The sequence below is a fragment of the Plecotus auritus genome, assembly GCF_963455305.1.
Source record: "Plecotus auritus genome assembly, chromosome: 7".
Classification (NCBI taxonomy): domain Eukaryota; kingdom Metazoa; phylum Chordata; class Mammalia; order Chiroptera; family Vespertilionidae; genus Plecotus; species Plecotus auritus.
The window spans coordinates 91,929,708-91,957,154 of record NC_137774.1 but is presented as its reverse complement, the minus strand read 5'-3'; the positions used below and the strand labels follow the sequence as shown (position 1 = coordinate 91,957,154).

The following is a 27,447-nucleotide window of genomic DNA, read 5'->3' as shown; positions in this document are numbered from 1 at the left end:
GTCCTACCTCCAGCTCCTCCTGGTGCTGGTGTGCAGGGAATATTTGCTCATCTGAACCCACCTGCCAACAGGCTTCTCTTGTGGTTTCTTTAGAAGGCAGATGAATATCTTATCCCGGAGTCTGTGGATCTAGAGTGTGTGAAGTACTGTGTGGTGTATGATAACAATTCCAGCTGCCTGGACCTAATCCTAAAAGATGACAGTGACAACTCTGGCAGTAGTAAAAACGGTAGGTTTTACACTAGCCATAAGAATAAGTTAACAGTTATTGGACACTTTTGACACATGCCAGTGTCAGGTGCTCTCCTGGGTCAACTCATGCAGTCTGCAGTACATCCCTAAGAGGATGGCAATATGAAGAACTGGGAAGAGCTCTGAACCTGCCACCGTTTCAGAGATGCTGGCTGAAGACATGAGGCTCCTGGGTCAAAGACAAAGGACTTTATTATTCAGAGCAATGGAAGTAACCAGAATGTCTTCATTTTCCTGCACTGGTGCCCAAGTCCCAGTTCTCACAGGGTGACATGAAGACAGCCAAGTACACTTATTCACGTAGTGCATTGTATTTTAGAACTCTGAGCTTAGGACGCCTGAATCTTTTATAATGGGCAGAAGCCTACCCATCATTGGCTCCGGAGGAAAAACAGTCTGTCTTCTAAAGCTATTGGTTATATAAATATCCTTGAAAAGCCACTTCCTTGTTTAAAGGACATGTCAAGATGTGAGAGACCATGGAGAATTGTCTCCTAATAGGTAACATCCCCATTTTATAGATGGGGAAATTAGGGCCTAGAAAGGCAAAGTAACTTGCCCAAGATCTCACACCTAGAGAGTTATCTATTGCCATATAGCAAACTACCTCCAAACTCAGTAGCTTGATATAACAAACAGTAATTATCTCATAGTTTCTGTGGGTCCAGAATTCAGGAGCAGCTTAGCTGGCAGGTTCTGGTACAGTGTCTGTCCTAAGGTTGTAGTCAAGATGTCAGCCAAGGTTGCTGTCGTTGGAAGGTCTGACTAGGCCAGGATGATCTCCATCTGAGATTACTCTCTCACATGGCTATAGCCAGGAGGCCTCAGTTTTATTCTGGCTGTTGGTAGGAGATTTTAGTTCCTTACCCCATATACCTCTCCATAGGACTGCTTGCATGGCCTCGTGACATGGCAGCTGGTAAAACCACCCCCTCCACACACTGCCCCAGAGTGAGTGATCAGAGAGAGAGAGAGAGAAAGGGAAAACTACATGTCTTTTATAACCTAGTCTTGGGGCTTATACACAGTCGCTTCCACCACATTCTATTCATTAGAGGGAAGTCACTGAGTATAGTCTACCGTCAAGGGGAAGGGAATTAGACTCAACCTTTTAAAGGGAGGCATTTGAAAGAATTTGTGGACTTTTTTTAAAAACCACACCTACTAAGTGGTGGGGCCAGGATTCAAACCTAGGTACTTTGGCTCTGTCCAGTCTTTTAAGGCCTGGGTAGTGATGTTGGAAAACAGTGCAAAGTCACTCAAGCCCTGAGCTGGAGCATTAAAATGTGATTGGTTCTAATGTGCTTTACTGATGTTCCACAGCAATCTCCATTCAGCCACTGCTTTGGGCTGACCACCCGTGGCCATTGACATGGGGCTCTGCTGTTTGTGGCTCAGTCACTAATATGTGTAGGTGGGTCTATGAGCTGGGGCATTCACACAAATGGTCACTGGGTGGCACTAGGTCTCCACCTTTAATAAAGCCAGTCTTCCCAGGAGGTCCTTATCCAGGAGATTATCTTCCCCAAACTCTCACAGTCTGAAGTACATTCCTATGAGGGTGGGTCTGGTCTGCTAATCCTAGGATTGTAGGCTGGACCCTGAAACCCTAGGGAACAGTGATCAATAAAAATAACCCTCTCTACATTCTATAACTGACCTCACTGTGCTATGCAGCTCCTGTAGGTAACTACAATCACAAAACAATAGCAAAACAATAAAAACCAAAACCACACATGCACACACCTTGCCCACTCAAGGCAACTTTTCTCCTTTAAAGTGGCATCTTTCAGGTAAATTCAGTCTTTGGGGTAAAAGACCATATCAAGGTTTCTCTTACCACCCCTTTCTCCTTTCCACTGTCAAGCACCCACCTCCCTGACCCTCAAGAAATTCTGGGAAAGATTTCCTTGAGGGGGAACCTTCATCACATCCCTGAAGCAGGTGTTTGTCTCTATGTAGTCCTTTTCTGTTGGCCTCTGGAAGAGGTGCAGCTCAGCCTATGGGGCCTTTGGCCATGGGCTGTGCCCAAAATGTCCACGTCTAGCGTAAGTCATGAGTGGTTCCCTCCACCTTGTCAGTGCATGGCACTGGCTCCTGGGGGACTCAGCCTTGTGCCCTCCTATCCAGGCTTTCCCTGACCTTCCACACGTGCTCCTCATCCCTGGGCCTGCTGCAGCTTCCAGTGTTCTGTTAACCACTCCCCACCTCTGCTGTGGGAGTCTCAGAATCCTAGTGGGAAATGGGCACAGCTGATTTTAGCCCTCTACCCCCGCCCCCCGCCCAGCCAGTATATTTATACCCCCTCAGCTGAGTGTCTTCTTAGGAATTCAGGAAGTATCTTCCCTTAGTCTTAGTCTCTAGGATGCTCTCTCTAAGATCTTTTTAGTATGCAAGGGGCAGCCCCCTTCTTGTATGAGCAACATTTCCCTTATGTTAAATCATCTTTCCTTGCAAACATGGATTATAGACACCCACAATGGGCTCATGATATGTGTGGGTGGAGCTCCCTGGACCAGGATATTTACACCAACTGTGAAGAGAAGCTTTGGGAATTTTTGGATTTTTTTCTCCTCCCTCAGCGAAGTCTGACTTTCAAGCCATTTGGCTAAGGACCTCAAATAATGTAACTTAAAGGTCAGGCTGAATGATGACTCCCTTGTACCAGGTGGTTGCCCTCCTCCCCTTGAAGCAGTGGGTGACCCAGTTCAAGGTGTGAGAAACCTCATGTCAATGGAGAACTCAAGATTAATGGGAATAGAAATGAACAAATTTTTAAAAAAAATTTTGTTAATCCTCACTGGAGAATATTTTTTCCATTGTTTTTTTTTTTTTTTGAAAGAGAATGGAAGGGAGTGGGAGAGACAGAGAGAGAGAGAAACATTAATGTGAGAGAGAAACATCAATTGGTTGCCTCGGGCACATGCCCTGACTTACCAGGCTGGAGACCGAGCCTGCAATTGAGGTATGTGTCCTTGACCTGAATCAAACCTGTGATCCTTCAGTCCACAGGCTGATGCTCCAACCACTGAGCTAAACCAGCTAGGGCAAAATAAACAACTTTAATGTTTCAAAAACATTAACCCCATTACATCCTTGCTGGATAACCTGGGTCCTGGCTTTCCGTCTGAGTCTCTAATTATATCCTGGAAACTGACCTTCCCCATCTCTGACCCCATCGTCCTTGTATGTGAATACTCCAGCTGGTTGTGTGACATTGGCAGGGGAGCAGCTGTCTGGTTTAAAGGCAGTAGTGGCCTGGAACTCTCTCCCTAACTTGCCTGGACCCTCTGACCTACCCCATCCTTACTCAGTCTCTCACTCAAGAGGGAGATGAGGCTGGGAGATCCTGGGAGATCCAGGGCTCTCTGGCTTCCAAGTCAGGCCCTCAGGGGTGGGCTTTGGCTCCTGTTTTTGCCAGCTACAGGTTTTCTCCTGGCCTTGCTATTTATTGTCTGCAGGCTCTTTCCCCAAATACAGTTTCTCCAGATGGGTCTCAAGCGGCTTTTTTTCCTTGGCCTTCTTTCCCCGGACAAAGGTTCATTATAGCTGTCAGAATCTATGCCCATCCCTTTCTCCTTTAGCTAGCTTTCCAGAGTCTGCTGCACAGTATTTCTCTTTAGGGTTCAGATCCTGGCCTTGGTTTATCTTGGCTTAGTCTTAATTATACAAACTTCCTGTCACATATCTAATTTGCATATAGTCTAATTGTCTACAGATCAATTAAAGCATTTTAGATTAAATTGATGTCAAAACCACAATGAGGCCCTGACCAGTTTGGCTGAGTGGATAGAGTGTTGGCCTGTGGACTGAAGGGTCCTGGATTCAATTCCAGCCAAGGCACATGCCCAGGTTGTGGGCTCAATCCCCAATGTGGGGCTTGCAGGAGGCAGCTAATCAAAGATTCTCTCTCATCATTGATGTTTCTATCTATTTCTCCCTCTCCTTTCCTCTCTGAAATCAATAAAAATATATTAAAAAAAAACACAAATCACAATGAGATAACACTTCACACCCACTATAATAAAAAAGACAATTGTTGACGAGGATGTAGGAAAATTTCAACACTCATACACTGCTGGTTGGAATGTAAAATGTTGCAGTCGCTGTTGAAAGTTTGGCACTTTCCTCAAAAGTTAGGTGTAGGGTTATTACATGGTCCAGCAATTTCACTCCTAGATAATGTACCCAAGAGAAATGAAAACATGTGCACACAAAAACTTGCTCATGAATGTTCATAGCAGCATTATTTCTAATTGCCAAAAAGTGGAAACAACCTAAATATCCACCAAGATTTATTTAAGAATGGATAATGAATGTTATATTGTGTGGTAGAGCCACACAATAATATTCAGCTGTAAAAAGGAATGAAGTGCTGACATGTGCTGCAACATAGATGAACTTTGAAAACATATGCCAAGTGAAAGAAGTCAGACATAATGTATGATGCCATTTATATGAAATGTCCAGAATAGGTAAATCCATAGAGAAGTTAGATTAGCAGTTTTCTAGAGCTGAGTCTTTGGAGGGAAATGAGAAGTGAACCCTCTAACTGGTACAGGGTTTCTTGGGTGATGAAAATGTTCTAAAATTGTGATGATTATACAACTCTGTGACTAAACTAAAAACTATTGAATTGTACACTAGCTGTACCATGTACAAATAGGTGACTTGTATGGTACACAAAATGCGGCATACAATATATGATACTATATATATTTACAGAAAAAGATTAACTTTCTTGGTGGTAAGTTGCTTTCACATTTTAATTTTAACACCCATTTCTATATTTGCTTCAGCCTCCTAGATAATTGCTTTTCAGAATAAAGTGGCCATTCGTTGTAGCTTTAGACAAATGGGGAACACGCAGGAGACATTCATTTCTTTGGTCTCCATTCTTAGAACTGTTGGCCGGAGGAGCTGCCATTGAATGTGGCAAAGCCATAGCCCACCTCACCCGCCACCCCGTTCAGATCCTGAGAGGGGGCTATGAGTCCTTCTCAGCCATGTACCACTTCTTCCGGACGCAGAAGATCATCTGGATGCCACAGGTAAGGCAGGGTGCTGAGCACAGGCAGGCTCAGATGGGAGCATGGCCTTCCCTTGAGGACCATGGGTTGGGGAACAGGGTAGGAGAAAGAGAGACAGACAACATGGAAAAGATGGAAGAAATATTGAAGGCTGGGCTTAAGAAATGAACTTGGGGTAGCCAGGAAGTCCAGTCCAAGATTATAAATTTATAATTGTCACATTTGGGGAAGAGCCAACATGGAGTTTAAAAGATGGGGCCTATTCAGAAGGCAGGGGAATTCTGGATTGTGGGTTGTAGTCAAAGTCAGAAAGGCAGGGATGGGTGTCATAATTCAAGCTGCCTCAGCTTTCTTAACTTTTGGGCCCAGAGGATACAAAAGGGTGAGAAAGCAGTCCCTGCCTTTGAGAAGTTCTTATCTAGTAGGGGAGACAAGGGGCACACCAGGTGTATGGAGCCCAGAGGAGAGGCACTACCTTCTGGAGCCAAATCTAGAAGAGGAGGAGCTTGTGAGGAAGAGGGGTGAGAGCATATAAAGCAAGCATTGGATAGCCATGATTGGCAGGCAGGAATCCATCCCTAGGGGGCATTGTGCAGTATCCGGTTTATTGAGGAGTCTGACTGCAGTGGAATGCAAACATCGAAGGCTTTCATTCTTTTCAGTAATTGCCTTTAGCTGTGCTCTTAATTTTGCCCTTAGTAACAATCTTGGGGAGATTCCATACTTTCTGGCCACTTTCAATTATGAAAAATTACAATTTAGTCATGAAACGATTTGAGAAATGTGTATATTAACTGGGTATTTGATGACAGTAGGAATTATTATTATACAGGGTAGGACAAAAGTAGGTTTACAAGATGCAAATCAAAACAACAATGAGGTACCACCTCACACCTGTCAGAATGGCTATCATTAACAAATCAACAAATGACAAGTGCTGGAGAGGATGCGGAGAAAAAGGAACTCTTCTGCACTGTTGGTGGGAATGCAGACCGGTGCAGCCATTGTGGAAAACAGTATGGTGTTTCCTCAAAAATTTAAAAATGGAAGTGCCATTTGACCCAGTAATACCACTTTTAGGAATATAACCTAAGAAAACAGAAACACCAATCAGAAAGGATACATGCACCCATATGTTCATAGCAGCACAATTCACCATAGCTAAGATTTGGAAACAGCCTAAATGCCCATCAGTAGATGGGTGGATTAGAAAACTATGGTACATCTACACAATGGAATACTATGCTGCCATAAAAAAGAAGGAATTCTTACCATTTGCAGCAGCATGGATGGAACTGGAGAACATTATGCTAAGTGAATTAAGACAGGCAGTGAAAGAAAAATACCACATGATCTCATTTATGTATAATAAAATAACCTGATGAACAAAAAGATAGATACAGAGGCAGAGAAACATTGAACAGACTGTCAAATTACAGTGGGAAGCCTGTGGGAGGAGGTAAGAGATCAACCAAAGGACTTGTATGCATGCATATAAGCATAATCATTGGACGGAAGACACTGGGGGGGGGTGGGTGAGGGCATGTGTGTGGGGGGGTGTGGGGGGGAGGCTGGGGGAAGGTCAATGGGGGAAAAAAATGAGACATATGTACTACTATTTGTAAAACTTTAAACAATAAAAAAAGAAAGAAAAAACAGTAAATACAAACCAAATTGCACAAACTGTTGTTTACAGTTGTTTGTATGGAAAATAATACTATCCTATCTAATAAAGAGGGAATATGCTAATTGACTCTCACACCATCGCAAAGATGGCAGCGCCCACACCCAATAAGGAGGGAATATGCTAATTGACTGCCCCCACCCTCAAAGATGGTGGCACCCAAGCCAATAAGGAGGGAATATGCTAATTGACTGTCACGCCTTCAAAGATGGTGGCACCCACAGCCACAAGATGATGGTGCCCAGTCTCCTCAGCCCCGCCGGGGCACCTGCCTCCAGAGTCCCCCAGTTCCCTTAGCTCCCCAGCCCCCCAGGGCCAGCTGAGGCACAGGCAAGCCTCAGATGGCAGCTGCCCAGTCGCCCAGGGCCGCCCAAGGCTCAAGTAACCAGGGCTGGCCGAGGCTTGCACTGCTGACAGTGGCAGCAGCAGAGGTGTGAGGGGCATCACCTTCCCCTTATTGCCTGGTCGCCTCCTGCCCCTGAGGGCTTCTGGACTGTGAGGGGGCAGGCCAGGCTGAGGGACATTCCCTCCAATGCATGAATTTTCATGCACTGGGCCTCTAGTAATTAATAAATAATAATACAAGAATAAACTCTTGTTTTGTATACTTACAACTGTAAACTTTTGCCCCACCCTATATTTCTTTAGGTTGTGATGACATTATTATGGTTATATTTTTTAAAATATGAGTTGGTATTTTTTAGACATAATGAAATATTTATGGGTAAAAGAATATGATATCTGAGATTTCCTGCAAAATAATCTGGGATTGGTTGGAAGTCAGTATAGATGAAACAAAATTGGCCATTAGTTGATAATGTTTGCAGAGGGGTGATAGATCTAGGGGCTTATTACACTGTTCTTTCTACTTCTGTGTATTTTTGAAATAAATTTTTAAAGGAAATAAGGACAATCAGTCTAGTATAAGCTAGGCTGGTTTAACATTCCAATCTCAAACCAAATCTCATCTCTTCCCATTCCCAGAACTGGGCAGCCTTGGGTTTGCTGGGGGCTTAGAGTGGGGAAGGGTGTGGGTTGGCTTCCAGGACATCTCCTCTCTTCCAACCTTCGGGGCCTGGCCCCTTTGGTGTTGAGGATCCAGTGTGTGACTGACTGCTGTCGGTGGAGGGGAGGTGCCTTCTTCTCACTCTGACTTCACCTGGTTATATGTGTTGCTGGTGGCCTTTGTTGCTCGTTTCCTTGGAGCTTTGTTGGGGAGGGGGGGCTGTTTATTATTGAAGATTCCTCAGAGAGAGAGCCAGCTGATATTTTAAGCCAGAAATACCCTTAATTCCCAATCTTGTCCTTCTTTTGGTAGTCCATGACCCTTCACTGCATCCATCCATACTCCTTCACCCAAATTCCTGAATGAGCCACAAGGAACTGTGATCACTACAGCCTCTCCTTGCCTTGCTGACTTGGCAGTTCCAACCAGCCTGTGCAAAAGGTGGGAACCCATGTCTGAGGTCATACCTGTTCCCAAATCTAGCTCTCCAAAGGACTATCTTCTGTACTTTCATGAAGGTAACCACACTACGATTTTTAGCTCAACAGGTGTATAGCCATTCTCCCCATCCTACAGATACTCCTCCTCTCTCCTAGAGGAGCACCGCCCACTGGCTTTGCAGTGTTCAAAGGCAGTATTTCTCTACAAACATGACACTGCTGATAACTCATTGCCCCTCCCCTTTTAAAGTTTTTTTAAAAAATATATTTTATTGATTTTTTACAGAGAGGAAGGGAGAGAGATAGAGAGTCAGAAACATCGATGAGAGAGAAACATCGATCAGCCCCCTCCTGCACACCCCCTACTGGGGATGTGCCCGCAACCAAGGTACATGCCCTTGACTGGAATCGAACCTGGGACCCTTCAGTTCGCAGGCCGACGCTCTATCCACTAAGCCAAACCAGTTAGGGCCCCTTTTAAAGTTTTATTAAGGTATAATTGACATAGGAATAACTGCACATGTTAAAATGTACAATGTGGTGAGTTTTGACATGTATGTACATCTGTGACCTGCCTTATAGAGATTGGGAAGAGGGGTGGGGTGGTGGCTGATGGTAGCTATCAGGGCCTGGTGTGGAGTTCTACCCTAATTGTTTGTGGTCTACTCTAGAATGTAGGTGCCTACTACTTGTCTCTTCTTGCTCGGTTACTAATTCAGGAGCAAGAGTGAAAGCCCCACCCACGTCCTGCTATTGTTCTGATATACTGTAAAGCAGGGGTGTCCTTAACTGCTCCCAAGGAACTCCTTCTATGAATGGAGATGGATACACCAAATTTAGGCTCTGAGACTGCCCCTCTACCTTAGACAGAGTGACCTATAATTTCCTGTTTTACATGTGGCGTCCCTTACATAAGATTTCACCTTGAGAAAAGGAGTTCTGTGACTAAAAGGAGTGTGCAGGCCACACTAGAGAGATGATGGTAAGCTACTGAATGTTTTTACATTGAGGGGTGGCATGGTCAGACTGTACTTAGATCAACTCTGATTGCAGTGCAGAGAGCATATCAGTGGGAACAGAGTAGATTTGGAGAGACCTACTAAGAGGTAGGGATGAAGAGTAGAGAATGGATTCAAGAAATACTTAAGAAGTGGCATTGATTAATTTGGAGTCGGGGGGACCCAGCTGGCATGGCTCAGTGGTTGAGGGTAGACCTATGAACCAGGAGGTCACAGTTTGATTCCCGGGTTGCGGGCTCGATCCCCAGTGGGGGCCATGCAGGGGGCAGCCGTTCAATGATTATCTCTCATCATTGATGTTTCTATCTCTCCCTCCCTTTCCCTTACTCTCTGAAATCAATAAATATATATTTTTAAAAATATGGAGGGGGTGATGGGAGAGGAGGAGGAGATTAGTATAATGCCCTGGTTTAGGTGTGGGCGACAGGGGGCTATGGTGTGGCTCATTGAGGTGGCAGACACAGGAGAAGGAGGCAGTGTGGGAGGAAAGTAGTGGGCTCAGTTTGGACATATTAATTTGATGCCTGCTTATCTTATTTTTTTTAAATATACTTTTATTGATTTTTAGAGAATGAGGAAGGGAGAGGTAGAGAGAGGGAGAGACATGTATTGGCTGCCTCCTGCCCGTCCCCTACTGGGGATTGAACCCACAACCTGGGCATGTGCCCTAACCGGGAATCAACCAATAACCTCTCTGTGCATGGGACGATGCTCAACCAAGTGAGCCACACCAGCCAGGGTAGATTATCTGTTTGTTTTGCATTTGTTGATGTGGCTATCAAAATTAAGTCATTTAGAAGTAACATGTGCTTGCTCTTTACAGCACAGAATGTTTTTATCCATGTCACACCCTCTTCCCCTGCAGCCTGCACAGGCACAGGAAAGGAAGGAAGCTGGTTTGAAAGCAGCAGAAAGAGAGTTGATAGATTTGTGATGGGTGTTTAGTGAGGTTTTCTAAATGGAAGTAGGATTTCATTTGGCTCCAGCAAGCTGAACATCCTGAGTGAGTGAGGTCAGCCTGACCCCTGGGGATGCTTTGGGGTCAACATCTGCAAATAGCGGGTCTCCCTGCAGGTAAAAGGGTCATGAATCTCTTTTGCAAACTTGAGGATTTGCTCTGTTCTTTGATAGAGTTTTTTGAGGCTGACAGCTTGGGAAGGATGTGGGCTCACAGTGGGTACACTGGGAGGGGAGATGTGCTGATGCCAGAAGACTTTGAAATGGACAGTGAAGTAGTCTTAGGTACTTAAGATGCTATTTTTGAGTCAGACTCAGAGCCAGAGGAATTTTTAGAACTGGGGTTGACCTTTGAAGTTACATAGGTCAGCATTTTCCATGAATACTGATGGAAAAATTATGACCTAACAGATATTAGAAACGTCAGTTTACACAATGTTAGTGGAATTATTTTTTCTTTTTTTGAGGTTTTGCCTAGGTTTTATTTTACTAAATATCACAAATACATTTTCAATTCATGCCAGCAATAACTGTGTAGCCAGTGTTTTATTACAAACATCTGAGCTACAAAAACTCAGTCCAAGGAACCATTAGGAAAATTTTCACCAGCTCTCTGTTCCCTGGAGGCACACTTTGAGAACAGGCACACTTTGAAAAGCATGTCTTAGACTGATGTGCTTTTCTGGCTGTTTTCCAACTTGTTTATAAAATTAGTTTTATTATTTAATGATTAGAGGCCCGGTGCACGAAATTCGTGCACAGGGTGGGAGGTGTCCCTCAGCCCAGCCTGCACCCTCTCCAATCTGGAACCCCTCAAGGGATGTCCGACTGCCCGTTTAGGCCCAATCCCCACCGGGATCGGGCCTAAACGGGCAGTCGGACATCCCTCTCACAATACAGGACTGCTGGCTCCCAACTGCTCGCCTGCCTGCCTTCCTGATTGCCCCTAACCGCTTCTGCCTGCCAGCCTGATCACCCCCTAACCACTCCCCTGCCAGCCTGATTGATGCCTAACTGCTCCCCTGCCAGCCTGTTTGCCCTTAACTGCCCTCCCCTGCAGGCCTGGTCACCCCTAACTGCCCTCCCCTGCAGGCCTGGTCACCCCTAACTGCCCTCCCTGCAGGCCTGGTCACCCCTAACTGCCCTCCCCTGCAGGCCTGGTCCATCCCAACTGCTCTCCCCTGCAGGCCTGGGTCCCTCCCAACTGCCTTTCCCTGCAGGCCTGGTCACCCCAACTTCCCTCCTCTGCCAGCTTGGTCACCCCTAACTTCCCTCCCCTGCAGGCTTGATCGCCCCCAACTGCCCTCCCTTGCAGGCCTGGTCCCTCCCAACTGCCCTCCCTTGCTGGCCATCTTGTGGTGGCCATCTTGTGTCCACATGGGAGCAGGATCTTTGACCACATGGGGGCAGCCATCTTGTGTGTTGGAATGATGGTCAATCTGCATATTACTCTTTTATTAGATAGGATAGAGGCCTGGTGCACGGTTGGGGGCCAGCTGGTTTGCCCTGAAGGGTGTCCCGGATCAGGGTGGGGGTTCCCTTGGGGCGTGGGGTGGCCTGGGCGAGGGGCCTGTGGTGGGTTGCAGGCTGGCCACACCCCCTGGCGACCCAAGCAGAGGCCCTGGTATCTGGGGCTTATTTATCTTCTACAATTGAAACTTTGTAGCCTGGAGCGGAGCCAAGCCTTCTGCTTGCTCCATGGCGGCAGCCATTTCTGTTGGGATTATCTTCTATAATTGAAACTTTGTAGCCTTAATCGGAGGCCTGTGCTGGCCAGGGTGTGTGGAAAGCTTGGCTTCCTCCATTGCCGGGGGCAACCCTAGCCTCCTGCTTTTTCCAGCTCCGTGGCTGCCGCCATTTCTGTTTGGATTTATGTATCTTCTATCATTGAAACTTTGTAGCCTTGAGTGGAGGCCTAGGCCAGCAAGGGCAGGCGGAAAGCTTGGCTTCCTCCATTGCCAGGGAAACCCAAGCCTCCCTCCTGCTCTCTGTGGCCGTAGCTATCTTGGTTGGGTTTATTTGCATATTTGCTCCTGATTGGCTGGTGGGCATGGCTTGTGGGTGTAGTGGAGTGATGGTTAATTTGCATATTACTCTTTTATTAGATAGGATGATTTTTTTCTAACCACATGATTGGCGCTCTAATAATCTTTCTTTGTAACAATCATATTTTCAATCCTCCAAGCTTTATTGATGTGTAATAGATATATAACATTGTATAAGTTTAAGGTATACAACATGATGATTTATATATGTATACTAGAGGCCCAGTGCACAAAATTTGTGCAGGGGGAGTATCCCCTCAACCCAGCCTGCACCCTCTCTAATCCAGGACATCCCTCCCACAATCTGGGACCACTGGCTCCTAACTGCTCACCTGCCTGCTAGCCTGATCACCCCCAACTGCCCCTTCTGCTGGCCTGGTCGCCCCTTACTGCCCCCCTGCCAGCCTGGTCGCCCCCAACTGCCCCCCTGCTGGCCTGGTCACCCCTTACTGCTCCCCCCCCCCCGCCAGCCTGGTTGCCCCTCACTGTCCCCCTCTGCTGGCCTGGTCACCCTTCACTGCCCCCCCCAGCCAGCCTGGTCACCCCCAACTGTCCCCCCCGCTGGCCTGGTCACCCCCAACTGCCCCCCCTTCGGCCCTGGTTGCCCCATGCAGCCTGCTGTTCAGCCATTTGGTCACCCCTCACTAATCCCCTGCTGGCCTGGTTGCCCCACGCAGCCTGTTTGGTCGTCCGTTTGGTTGCAATGGTCGCTTAGGCTTTTATTATTATGGATACTGTGAAATTATTACCATGATAAAGTTAAAACATCCATCACCTAACAAAATCACCTTTTTTTGTGTGTGTGGTGAAAACATTTAAAATCTACTCTCTTAGCAGTTTTCAAGTATGTAATGCAGTATATTAGAACTTCAGGAGTTATTTGCCTTATATCTGGAAGTTTGTACCTTTTCATCAACATCTTCCTATTCTTCCACTCTGCCCCAGCCCCTGGCAAACACACCTCTACTCTCTGTTTCTATGAGTTTTGCAGATGTCCACATATAAGTGAGATGATTTGTCTTTTTCTATCTGACATTTCACTTAGTATAATGCTCTCAAGGCCCATCTATGTTATTGCAAATTAATAGGAATTCCTTCTTTTTTATGACTGGATAATATTCAATTGTATGTATGTGCCACATTTTCCTTATCCACTTACCCATTGATGGACACTTAGGTTGTTTTCATGTTGTAAAATATGGCTATTATAAATAACTAGAGGCCTGGTGCACAAAGAGATTCGTGCAATAGACCTTCCTTCCCTTGGCTTCCAGCACCGGTTTTCCTCCGGCACCTGGGACCCAGGCCTTCGCTCCGGCCAGAGTCTGCCTTCTTTGTCTTTGCTGCAGACTCCGGCCGGAGTCTGCCATCTTCGCTACAGACTGCTGTCTTCGTCTTCGCTGCAGACTCTGGCCAGAGTCTGCTGTCTTTGCTGCAGACTCCGGAGTCTGCAGTCTTGTCTTCACTGTGGCACTCTGCTCCTGTAGATCCCTTCACCCCCTGCCCTCCCTCTCATAGCAGGCGTCCTGCCCCACCTGGCCACTCTGCGCCTGGAGCAGCTGGGCGGCCACCATCTTTGGCCTTCTAATTTGCATACTCACTCTGATTGGCTGTGGGCATAGCGGAGGTACGGTCAATTTACATGTTTGTCTATTATTAGGTAAGATGCTCATGTGAGCATCTGGGTGCAGATATCTCTTTGAGGTAGTTATTTTGTTTCCTTTGAATATATACTCAGAAGTGGGATTAGTGGATCATAGGGTAGTTCCATTATGGTTTTTTAGGAACCTCCATACTATTTCCCATAGTGGCTGGAGTTAGTGGATTTCTTTACTGTCAGACTTCTTTGAGCCTTTAATTGCTAATGTATATGGTGAGTTTCTGAGAGAGGAATATGCTTCCCATATGTACTTGGTTCTCTGAACCCTTTTTTCACAGTGCATTGTGAGGGACCAGTGTTTCTTACACTTTGGGGAATGTAGAAATAATCCTTTTCTTTGTTTCTTGGTTTTTCAAAGAAACCAAATTTTTTCTTATTATAACTTTGGACCTGGAATTCAGTAAGCTTCCATTTAAATGGTGGCCTATTCTTCCTACCTCTCTGTCAAAATTCATCAGAATTCATTTCCTAATGACAGATAGGCTCTGGTGAGGTGTTTTTGTTGTTGTTGTTGTTGTTTTTTAAGTATTTAAGTTGTGGTGGACTCTGAGTATAATAAAAGGGCTGTTCTTTCCAAGCCGGTGTGGTTCAGTGGTTGAGCATCTACCCATGAACTAGGAGGTCACAGTTTGATTCCTGGTCAGGGCACATGCCTCGGTTGCATGCTTGATCTTAGTAGGAGGTGTGCAGGAGGTAGCCAATCGATGATTCTCATCATTGATGTTTCTATCTCTCTCTTCTTCTCTTGAAATCAATGAAAACATTTTTTTTTTATGCAGTTGTTGGCCGCAGAGTATTAGACTCCATGGCCAAATGCAAACATGTGCCAAGGAAGGAAGAAGGATGCTGGTGTTCAGATTCAGCATGCTTTAGCATGATGCTATGCTATAGCTCAGTCCTTCTGTTACTACCAGCCCTGTACCTCCTCATGCAAGTTGTTACTTGCCAATCTCTTTAAATGCCCAGATCTCAATTTCATTTGCTGTCCTGGATAATCTTTCTAAGCTTGTTTGCTGAGCCACATTTTAAGAGACCAATACCCCCAACTCCAAATGAAAACAACTTCCCTGGGGAATGTTTATAGTAACCTCTCTCCTTCCCCACCCCAGGAATTGGATGAATTTCAGGCATATCCTGTTGAAATAGTGCCAGGAAGGATCTACCTGGGCGATTTCAGGCAAGCCTGCGATCCTAAAATTCAGAAGGATTTGAAAATCAAAGCACATGTCAATGTCTCCATGGAGACAGGACCATTGTAAGTAACAATACTATTAATTTTTAAAATATTAAGTATCATTTGTTTATATAAGATTCCTTATGACATGCATTTAGAAAGTTGAAAGGTCTCTTAGAAAACAGCATATACTGGAGTAGGGTTTTCACTTTTAACTTCATCTGTTCCTAGCCTATAGTCTGTTTCCTGGCTTGGCTGTGGCATCCTTTGCCCCTAACCAAGACCCCATACTTCTTTCAAATCTCACCAAAAATAAAACTTTCCTGGTTTTTAACATTGTGGTCAAAGTGTCCTATTCTACCCTGCTATGTCATCTCAGGCCCTCTGAGAAATAACCTCTATCTTAGTCCATTCAAGCTGCTATAACAGAATACAATTGACTGGTGGCTTATAAAACACAGAAATTTATTCTCATGGTGTGGAGGCTGGGATATCCAAGATCAATGTAGCAGGGATTTGCTGTCTAGTGAGAGCCTGCCTTCTGGTTCATAGACAGCCATATTTCCACTGGGTCCTCACATGGTAGAAGGGGCAGGGAACTCTCTGGGGCCTCCCATTCATGAGGCTTCGAGCTGAGGGTCAGATTTATAACAACAACAAATAAACAAACAAAACATCTAAAACAATGGTTTTCAGACAGTGGTTAATAGCATAGGACAGTGATTCCAGAATGAATGGAAAAAACCAAAGTGAGCCCCACAATCAGTTTAGCTTATTTCTTGGAGATTGCTAGAGCCCTACAATTAATTTAGCTTATTTCTTGGAGATTGTTTGAAGGGGACCAAAACAGATCTTCTCTTTCTTTTACTTTCTTTCTTTTTTTGTTGTTATTATTCACCCAAGGGTATTTTTCCATTGTTTTTTAGAGAGAGTGAAAGAGAGAGGTTAAGACAGAGAGAGAAACATCGATGTGAAAGAAACACATTGGTTGGTTGCCTCTGATCAGGGTCCGGGCCAGGGAGGAGCCTGCAACCGAGGTACATGTGACTGGAATCGAACCCAGGACCCTTTGGTCCACAGGCTGATGCTCTATCCACTGAGCCAAACCAGCAAGGGCTATTCTTTTATTTTTTGTTAATTTTCCCGTTTTTCCATTGATTTTTATTCTTTTTTTTAAATACAGTTTTTTATTGATTTCAGAGAGGAAGGGAGAGGGAGATAGAAACATCAATGATGAGAGAGAATCATTGATCAGTTACCTCCTGCACACCCACTACTAGGGATTGAGCCTGCCACCTGGCTGTGCCCTTGACTGGAATCGAACCCAGGACCCTTCAGTCCGCAGGCCAATGCTCTATCTACTGAGCCAAACCAGCTACGGATCCATTGATTTTTAGAGAGAGTGGGAGGAAGAGAGGGAGAGAGGGAGAGATACATCTATGTGAGAGAGACACATTGGTTGCCTCCTGCACATGCTCTGACGAAGGCTAGGTATCAAACCTGCAACCCATGAACATGCCCTTGACCAAGAATTGTGAACCCTTGACCCTTTGATGTCATTCTTTTTTTTGTTTTTTGTTTTTGTTTTTGTTTTTTGTAAAATATGTTTTATTGATTTTTTACAGAGAGGAAGGGAGAGGGATAGAGAGTTAGAAACATCGATGAGAGAGAAACATCGATCAGCCGCCTCCTGCACACCCCCTACTGGGGATGTGCCCGCAACCAAGGTACATGCCCTTGACTGGAATCGAACCTGGGACCCTTCAATCCGCAGGCTGACGCTCTATCCACTGAGCCAAACCGGTTTCAGCTGATGTCATTCTTTTTGAATTGAGGGTATAGAGCAGCCGTGGGCAAACTACGGCCCGTGGGCCGGATCCGGCCTGTTCGGCTGTTCTATCTGGCCCGCGGAGTCGAAAGAGCGGAGGGTTCTCTTGCTCTCCCCTCCACTCCTTTACTTTGAATTTATATTAGTTCACACAAACACTCCATCCATGCTTTTGTTCTGGCCCTCCGGTCCAGTTTAAGAACCCATTGTGGCCCTCGAGTCAAAAAGTTTGCCCACCCCTGGTATAGAGTCAAGAATCCAGAGAGGTCAGGTTGACTAGAATTCTCAAGAGAGACCTGCATGGTAAATAGAAGGCTGAATACAAAGAAAGGGCTCTGGACATCTGCAGAGAGCCCCCTTGTGTCTTCAGCTGAGTACATATAAGCACATGCATGTGAGGAAATGACTCAAGGTTGGGAGAAAAAACAATGGAAATTAATAGACAGTACAGTCCTCAGAGATTATGTGGGGTTAGGAGTCATTCGTATTTCAAGTCAGAGTAGACAAAACTCATAATATACAAGGCATCAAATAGAGTACTGAGAAGAATATTGTCTCAGTAGTGGGGAAAACCTAGCCCCAAATTAGGGATGAAAAATCCAGTGTCTGAAATGAAAAACACTCTAAATGAAATTAATAGCATATTAGACACTACAGAAAAAAAGATTGAATTTGAAGATATAGCAATAGAAAGTATCCAAAATAAAACATAGAGAAGAAAAAGACAAATAAAAAAGAACAGAACTTCAGTGAGATTAACATAGTTTCAAGTGGCCCACTACCATATGTGTAATTGGAATTTCAAAAGGAGAGGAAAGTGGGGAGATGTTTGAAGAAATAATGGCCAACATTTTTCCAAGTTTGATTAAAACAAAACAAAACACACCTATAAGTTCACAGACCCAAGCATCTCAACAGAAAGAAAACCACAGTAGGCACATCCTCTCAAATTGGTTAATATCAATGAAAAAGATAAAATCTTAAAAGTAGCTAGATAAAAAAGATGCATTATATACCAAGAAACAAAGATAAAGATGGTAGCAGAATTCATATTAGAAACAAAGAAATTGAGAAAACTGAAGTATTGAATGGAAAATGTGAACCTAGAAATATAACCAGTAAAAAATATATTTCAAATATGAAAGGAAAATACTTTTTCCAGGCATGCAAAAGTTGAAAAAAATTCATCAACAAATAGATGTAAACTACAAAAAAATATTACAGGAAGTCATTTAGGTAAAATGAAAACAATACCAGATGGCAATCTGAATATATACAAAAAGGATCAAGATCACCAGAAATGATCCTATATAATAAAAGCCTAATATGCAAATTGACCAAATGGTGGAACAACCAACCCATAACTATGATATGCACTGTCCACCAGGGGGCAGACACTCAATGCAGGAGCTGGCCCCAGCCCACAGGCCGGAGGCTAGCCAAGGCAGGTGCCAGCAGGGGCCCCCGATTGCCCCACAGATTGGCCCTGATTGCTGGTCAGGCCTAGGGACCCTACCGTACACGAATTTCATGCACCAACCCTCTATATACAATAATAAAAGAGAAAGATGCAAATTGACCGTACCTTCGCGATGCCCACCAGCCAATCAGTAGTGAGTATGCAAATTAATTCAACGAAGATGGTGGGTTAATTTGCATATGCAGGCACTGAGTGGCTGGGGGTGGGGCAGGACACTTGTGTCATCGCCATGGCAACGACGCAGGCGTTCCGCACCGCCCCAGCAGCTCCGGGCCTCTGGGCAGCATGGGAAGGTGGAAAGGTGGCTCCAGGCTGGAGCAAAAAGGCAGCTCCGGCCAGAGTGAAGGCGGTGCCAATAGCCAGGGGAAGGAAGGCCCATTCTTGCACGAATCTCCGTGCATCGGGCCTCTAGTAATTATGTAAAATACTTTCCCCTTGTTTGTAAATCTTCTCAAAGCATATTATTTAAAGACAAAATAACAACAATACATTTTGTGTTTATAGCATATGTAGAAGTAATATATATGCCCACAATTTACTAAGGCAGGAAGAGGGAAAATAGAACTATATACTTGTAAGGTTCTTACTCTGTTTACATGAAGTGGTATAATGATAATTGAACGTAGACTATAGTAAGTTAAAGATGTATTCTATACACTCTAAAGCAACCACCAAAAAATAGAACAAAACAAAAATAAGAGATATGATTAGTAAGATAACAAAAGAGATAAATGGAGTCATATAAAAATTCAGTAATCACACTAAGTGCAAATGGTCTAAATATTTCAATTAAAAGGCAGAGGTTGTAGGCTGTCTACAATATACTTTAGCCCTGGTTGGTTTAGCTCAGTGGATAGAGCATTGGCCTGTGGACTGAAGGGTTCTGGACTCGATTCTGGTCAAGGGCACATACCTAAGTTGCAGGCTTGATCCCTGGGCCTGGTTGGGGTGCATGCAGGAGACAACCAATCAATGTGTCTCTCTCACATCGATGTTTCTCTCTCTCAGTCTCTCCCCCTCCCTTCCATTCTCTCTTTAAAAAGTCAATAGAAAGAAAAAAGAATCCAAAAATATGAAGATAGTGTAAGGAGCCTTTGGGACAACTTCAAGCGTACCAACATCCAAATTATGGGGTCCCAGAAGAAGAGAGAGAGCAAGATATCAAAAACCTATTTGAAGAAATAATGACAGAAAACTTCCCCTACCTGGTGAAAAAAATAGACTTACAAGTCCAGGAAGTGCAGAGAACTCCAAACAAAAGGAATCCAAAGAGGATCACACCAAGACACATCATAATTAAAATGCCAAGAGCAAAAGACAAAGAGAGAATATTAAAAGCAGCAAGAGAAAAACAGTTACCTGCAAGGGAGTACCCATAAGATTGTCAGCTGATTTCTCACAGAAACTATGCAGGCCAAAAGGGAATGGCAAGAAATATTCAAAGTGATGAATAGCAAGAACCTACAACCAAGGTTACTTTACTCAGCAAAGCTATCATTCAGAATTGAAGGGCAGATAAAGAGCTTCATAGATAAGAAAAAGCTAAAGGAGTTCATCACCACCAAACCAGTATTATATGAAATGCTGAAAGGTATTCTTAAAGAAGAAGGAGAAGGAGAAGAAGGTAAAGATAAAAATTATGAACAACAAAGTGACAACAAATACATATCTATCAACAAGTGAATCTAAAAATCAAGTGAATAAAAAATCTGATGAACAGAATAAAATGGTGAATATAATAGAATCAGGGGCATAAAGGGAGTGGACTGATAATTCTCAGGGGGAAAGAGGTGTCGGGGGTGTGGGAGAGACTGGACAAAAATCATACACCTATGGATGAGGACAGTGGTGGGGGGTAAGGGTAGAGGGTGCGTGGGAACCGGGTGGAGGGGAGCTATGGGGGGAAAAAAGAGGAACAATTGTAATAATCTGAACAATAAAGATTTATTAAAAAACAAGTCAATAGAAAAATATCCTTGGGTGAGAATTAACAACAACAAAAATCTATTTTAAATACAAAGACAAAGATAGGTTAAAACAAAATGGATAGATTTGATTTTGGATAGTATATATGCAATGAAATATATAGATGATGTATCATAAAACTGTACACTTGAAACTTATGTAATTTTATTAACCAGTGTCACCCCAATAAATTTAATTAAAAAACTAAATGGATGGAAAAAGATATTCCAGAATGATAATAGTAATTAACAACAAAGAACTTCTGAGTGGTTATATTATTGTTAGATAAATTGGACTTCACAGCAAAAAGATACTACCAGTGATAAAGGTCATTTCATTATGAGAATGTAGTCAATTAATCTAGATTCTAGATTCTAGAGGACATAATAGACTTAAATGTGTAAGTAGCTAATATTGAAGTTTAAAATGTATAAAGTAAAAACTGATGGAGAAATAGAGAAACCCACAATTATAATTAGAGATTTCAACATCTCTCTCATTAGACAGAAAGTAGGTTATAATTTCAAAGACTAGGAGAGCACAATCATCCAATTTTACCTAATCAACATTTATAGGACACTCCAACCAATAACAGTAATGTTCTTCTAGTCTTTGAAGGTGTTCTACAATATACATTTTTTTCAAGAGGACATGTAACATTTTTGCCAAGATCAACTTTTCTTGGCCTTAAAACAAATATCAGTACACCTAAAAGGATCTAAGCTATACAAATTGTGTTTTCTACACTAACGAACTCACAGAAAGAGAAACTGAAAAAACAATCCCATTTACTATTGCAACAAAAAAATTAAGATACCTAGGAAATAAACTTAACTAAGAAGGTAAAAGACCTGTACTCAGAAAACTACAGGACATTGAAAAAAAGAGATAAAAACATAAACAAATGGAAGAATACACCATGTTCATGGATTGGTAGAATCAACATCATTAAAATGTCCATACTACCCCAAGCAATCTATAGATTCAATGCAATCCCCATTAAAATACCAACAGCATATTTCACTGACCTAGAACAAACTCTCCAAAAATTCATATGGAATAAAAAAGGACCCCGAATAGCTGCAGCAATCCTGAGAAAGAAGAACAAAGTTGGAGGGATCACAATACCAGATATCAAGCTATATTACAAAGCCACTGTTCTCAGAACTGCCTGGTACTGGCACAAGAACAGACATATAGATCAATGGAACAGAACAGAGAACCCAAGTCATTATGCTCAATTAATATTTGACAAAGGAGGAAAGAGCATATGATAGAGTCAAGACAGTCCCTTCAATAAATGGTGTTGGGAAAATTGGACAGATACAGGCAAAAAAATGAAAGTAGACCACCAACTTACACCATACACAAAACTCAAAATGGATAAAGGACTTAAATGTAAGACGGGAAATCATAAAAATCTTAGAAGAATCCATAGGCAGCAAATTATCAGACATATGTTGTAGCAATATCTTTACCGATACAGCTTCTAGGGCTATGGAAACTAAGAACAAAATAAACAAATGGACTACATCAAAATAAAAAGTTTCTGAACAGCAAAAGAAACTATCAACAAAACATCAAGAAAGCCCACTGCATGGGAGAACATATTTGCCAATGTTATATCCAATATGGGCCTAATCTCCAAAATTTATAGGGAACTCATACATCTTAACAAAAGGAAGATAAACAATCCAATTAAAAAATGGGCAAAGGACTTAAATAGACACTTTTCAAAAGTGGACATACAGAAGGCCAAGAGACATATGAAAACATGCTCAACCTCACTAATCATCCGAGAGATGCAAATCAAAACAACAATGAGGTACCATCTCACACCTGTCAGAATGGCTATCATCAACAAACGACAAGTGTTGGTGAGGATGTGGAGAAAAAGGAACCCTCATGCACTGCTGGCGGGAATGCAGACTGGTGCAGCCACTGTGGAGAACAGTACGGAGATTCCTCAAAAAATTAAAAATGGAACTCCCACTTGATCCAGTGATCCCAGTTCTAGGAATATATTCCAAGAAATCAGAAACACCAATCAGAAAGGACATATGCACCCCCATGTTCATAGCAGCACAATTTACCATAGCTAAGATTTGGAAACAGCCTAAGTGCCCATCAGCAGATGTGTGGATTAAAAAACAGTGGTACATCTACACAATAGAATATTATGCTGCTGTAAAAAAGAAGGAACTCTTACCATTTGCAACAGCATGGATGGACCTGGAGAGCATCATGCTAAGCAACATAAGCCAGTCAGAGAAAGAGAAATATCACATGATCTGATCTCACTCATTTGTGGAATATAATGAACAACATAAACTGATGAACAAAAATAGATCCAGAGACAGAGAAGCATCTAATAGACTTTCAAACCTCAGAGGGAAGGCAGGGGAGCGTGTGGGGGGGAGGTAAGAGATCAACCAATGCATGCATATAAGCATAACCAATGGACATGGACACTGGGGTGGTGGTGGTGTCCTGGGAGGTGGGAGTGGCTGGGGAGGGGTCAATGGGGAAAAAGGGAGACATATATAATACTTTGTTTTTTACTTATTTTTATTATTTTTAATTTTTTAATTTTTTCTTTATTAAGGTATTACATATGTGTCCTTATCCCCCCCATTGCCTCCCTACCCCACCCCCTCACTCATGCCCTCACCCCCCTGTTGCCTGTGTCCATTGGTTAGGCTTATATGCATGCATACAAGTCCTTTGGTTGATCTCTCCCCCTTACTCCCACCCTCCCCTACCTTCCCTCTGAGGATTGATGGTCTGATCGATGCTTCTCTGTCTCTGGATCTGTTTTTGTTCATCAGTTTATGTTGTTCATTATATTCCACAAATGAGTGAGATCATGTGATATTTATCTTTCTCTGGCTGGCTTATTTCACTTAGCATAATGTTCTCCAGGTCCATCCATGCTGTTGCAAATGTTAAGAGTTCTTCCTTTTTTACCACAACATAGTATTCCATTGTGTAGATGTACTACTGTTTTTTAATCCACTCATCTGCTGATGGGCACTTAGGCTGTTTCCAAATCTTAGCTATGGTAAATTGTGCTGCTATGAACATGGGGGTGCATATATCCTTTCTGATTGGTGTTTCTAGTTTCTTGGGATATATTCCTAGAAGTGGGATCACTGGATCAAGTGGGAGTTCCATTTTTAGTTTTTTGAGGAAACTCTATACTGTTCTCCACAGTGGTTGCACCAGTCTGTATTCCCACCAGCAGTGCATGAGGGTTCCTTTTTCTCCACATCCTTGCCAGCACTTGTCGTTTGTTGATGATAGCCATTCTGACAGGTGTGAGATGGTACCACATCGTCATTTTGATTTGCATCTCTCAGATGATTAGTGACTTTGAGCATGTTTTCATGACATATGTAATACTTTAAGCAATAAAAAATATTGTGTTCTCTGACTATAAAGGAGTTAAATTAGAAACCAATAACAGGATATCTGGGGGGAAATCCCAAGTGTTTGGAAACTAAATAGCACACTTCTAAGCAGCCTATCGGACAAAAATAAATCAAAAGGGAATTTAGAAAGTATTTTGAACTGAATGAAAATAAAAACACCATATATCAAAATTTGTGGATACAGCCAAAGCAGTACATAGAGGGAAATGTATAGCCTAAATGTCTACATTGTAAAAGAAGAGTCTCAAATCAAATCAAGTACCTATACTTACTTAAAAATTAGAAAAAGTAAGCATGAGAAAGGGACTGATAAAGATAAGAGTAGATATAAATGAAATAGAAAACAAAATAATTGGGAAAATCAGTGAAACTGTAAACTGGTTCTCTGGCCCTGGCCTGTGTTTCTCAGAGGTTAGAGTGTCAGCCCACACACCAAAGGGTCACACGTTCAGTTCCCAGTCAAAGGCATGTACTTGGGTTGTAGGTTCGACCCCAGTCCTGGTTGGGGTACTTGCAGGAGGCAACTAATTGATGTGTCTTTCTCACATGAATGTTTTTTCTCTCTTTCCCTCTCTCACTATCCCTTCATCCCTTCCACTGTCGCTAAAAATCAATGGAAAAAATATCCTCAGGTGAGGATTAACCAAAAAACAAAACAAAACAAAAATGGTTCTCTGAAAATATCAATATAATTGATAAACCTCTACCAAACTGATCAGAAGAGAAGAGATAGAAGACAAAAATTGCCAAGCTGTACTAATAAAAGAGAAATATGTAAATTGACCATCACTTCGCTACACCCACAGCCAATCAGGAGTGAGTATGCAAATTATCCCGACAAAGATGGCAGTGGCCCTGGCCTCTCTGGGCCTCTGGGCAGTGTGCCTCCTCACGGCCTTCCTGCTGCACTCCACACCTGTCAACCGTCCTTGCAGCCTCCCTGTGGCACAGCCCCTGGCCTCAGAGGCAACCCTTTGGTGCCTGAGGTAGTAGCTCCCGGTGTCTGGCGTCTCCCTCTACCCCACCCCTGCCCCGCTGCTCTGGTAAACAAAAACCTAGCATTGGAGCAGCCCTGTGGGGGGCGCGGATGCGCGCGGGAGCTCACTTGGTGCACAGTTAGTGCACCCAGGAGCCCCAGGCCAGCCAAAGGGAGGAAGAGGATGAGGAAGGGGGCCAGTTGCATCCCACTTTCACAATGGGAAAGTGAAACGCACTAGCGCACCCAACCTCTCAAGTCCTCCCTGCCTGCCTCGCTCCCCCCACCTCTTCCCCGCAGCACCTCCCCGGGAGCCCAGCGCTGCACAGAGGAACTCTCTGGAGAAGGAGGGCGAGGATGAAGCAGCGCCAGAGTGTGCAGAGGAAGCAGCGCTGGAGTGCGCAGGTCTTGACACTGTCGCCGCCACTACACAGGGTACCAGTGCGAGCCCACCGCGTGCCAGCAGCCAGGGGAAGGAAGGCCTATTCTTGCACAAATCTTCGTGCATTGGGCTTCTAGTATTAGGTATAAAAGAAGTAACATTATCATTATAGATCCTACAGATATTAAAAGGCATTTTCTGGGCATTTATCCCACAGAAGTAAAGACTTATATCCACACAAAAACCTGTACATAAATGTTTGCAGCAGCTTGTCAACTGGTGAATGGTTAGACAAACTTTGGTACATACATACCATGGAATGCTACTCAACAATTGTAGGGATGAACATGCAACAACTGGGATAAATCTTCAGGGAATTAAAGCCAAGCAGAAAAAATGGCCAATTACAAAAGGCTACATATTATCTGACTCTACTTATATAGCATTTTTGATATGGCAAAATTTTAAAAGTAAAGGACAGGTTAATTATCAAGGATTTAGGGAAGGGGGTTGAAGGAGGGTGGTATGGTTACAAAAGGTCAACACGGGGATCCTTGGTGTTAGAACTGTTCAGTATCTTGACTGGGAGAGGGAAAGATAGAAACATCAATAATGAGAGAGAATCATTGATTGGCTGCCTCTTGCATCCCCACTCTCACCCCCTACTGGGGATCCAGCTGCAACCCAAGCATTTGCCCTGACCAGAATCAAACCATGACTTCCTGGTTCATATGTAGATGCTCAACCACTGGGTAACACCAGCCAGGCCTGAATCTCTATTTTTTTTTTAATGTTCACATTTCCATTTTACATGTATAAAATTGACAATATGATGGTCCATAAAGCAAGACTCAATGAATTTCAGAAGATTAAAATCAAATATAATTTACATTTAACTATTGTGGAATTAATGGAGAAAGTAATAATTTAAAAATATAACCAGAAAATTCCTAGAAATTTAGAAATAAATTTCTAAATAGCCTGTGTATCAAAGAAATTCTCAATGGAAATTATGAAAATTTTCAACTACATGATAATGAAAATATAACATCAAAACTTGTGGAATGTAGCTAAGCTATGTTTAGAAGGATATTTATAGCCTTAAATACATTTATTAAAAAGAAGAAAGGCTAAAAATCAACTAGTTAAGTATTCATCTCAAGAAATTCCCAAAGGAATAGTAAACTAATCCCAAATAAAGAAGAAGGAAGGAATAATAAAAGCAGATAATTGAACTATAAACAATAAAATAGAGGTGATCAAGAAAGTCAAAATAGTTTTTAAAAAAACTAATAAATTTGATAAACCCTTGGCAAAAAAGAGAAAAGGCACAAATAACCATTTGTAAAAGGGGACACTACATATCCTACAGATATTTAACAGGTCTTAGGAGGATGTTAAGAAAACTTTACTGTGATAAACATGAAAATTTAGATGAAATGAACTAATAAAAATTTTCTCATAAAGAAAACTTTAGTGATGAATTTTACCTAATAGTTAAGGAGGAAATAAAGCCAATATTAAATTCTTTTAAATAATAAAGGAATAATTTTCAGTTTGTTTCATGAGACCACCATAGCTCTGATTTTATAACCTGACAAAGACATTATAATACAGAAAAATTATAGATTAATTTTCTTCATGAACATAGATGTAAAAATCCTAAACAAAATCTTAGCACATTATATACATTTATCTATCTATCTATCTATCTAACTATCTATCTATCTATCTATAAAAGCCTAATATGCAAAGTGTCCCCTTGGGAGTTTGACCCACCAGGAGTTGGATCTCTCGCTATGATGTGTGCTGACCACCAGGGGGTGGCGCAGAATTAAGGAAGGCCTGGCTGGCAGCTGGCAGCCAGGGAAGGGAGGCCCTGGCCGGCAGCCACTAGGGATCCTACCTGTGCAAGAATTTCGTGCAGTGGGTCTCTAGTATCCTTATAAAAAGGATAATACATAATGACTAAATTGAGTTTATTCCAAAGATGTTAATTTACCATATCAATAAATAGAGCAAAAATCAGGATTATCTCAACAGCCGCAGTGAAAGCATTTGATAATATTCACTTATACATTCAGGATTTTAAAAAAAACCTCTTAGCAAACTGGGAAT

The 27,447-nt window shown here is 42.9% G+C and overlaps 1 protein-coding gene across 1 annotated transcript in view; it reads left to right on the top strand.

Annotated features, from left to right (window-relative positions):
• Positions 1 to 27,447, top strand: part of STYXL1 (serine/threonine/tyrosine interacting like 1) — an 80,758-nt gene that overhangs the window by 36,264 nt on the left and 17,047 nt on the right. The window contains exons 4-6 of the mRNA XM_080680950.1: positions 94 to 229; positions 5,155 to 5,303; positions 15,203 to 15,348. Coding sequence (XP_080537076.1) covers positions 94 to 229; positions 5,155 to 5,303; positions 15,203 to 15,348 — 431 coding nt within the window. The remainder of the gene's footprint in view (positions 1 to 93; positions 230 to 5,154; positions 5,304 to 15,202; positions 15,349 to 27,447) is intronic.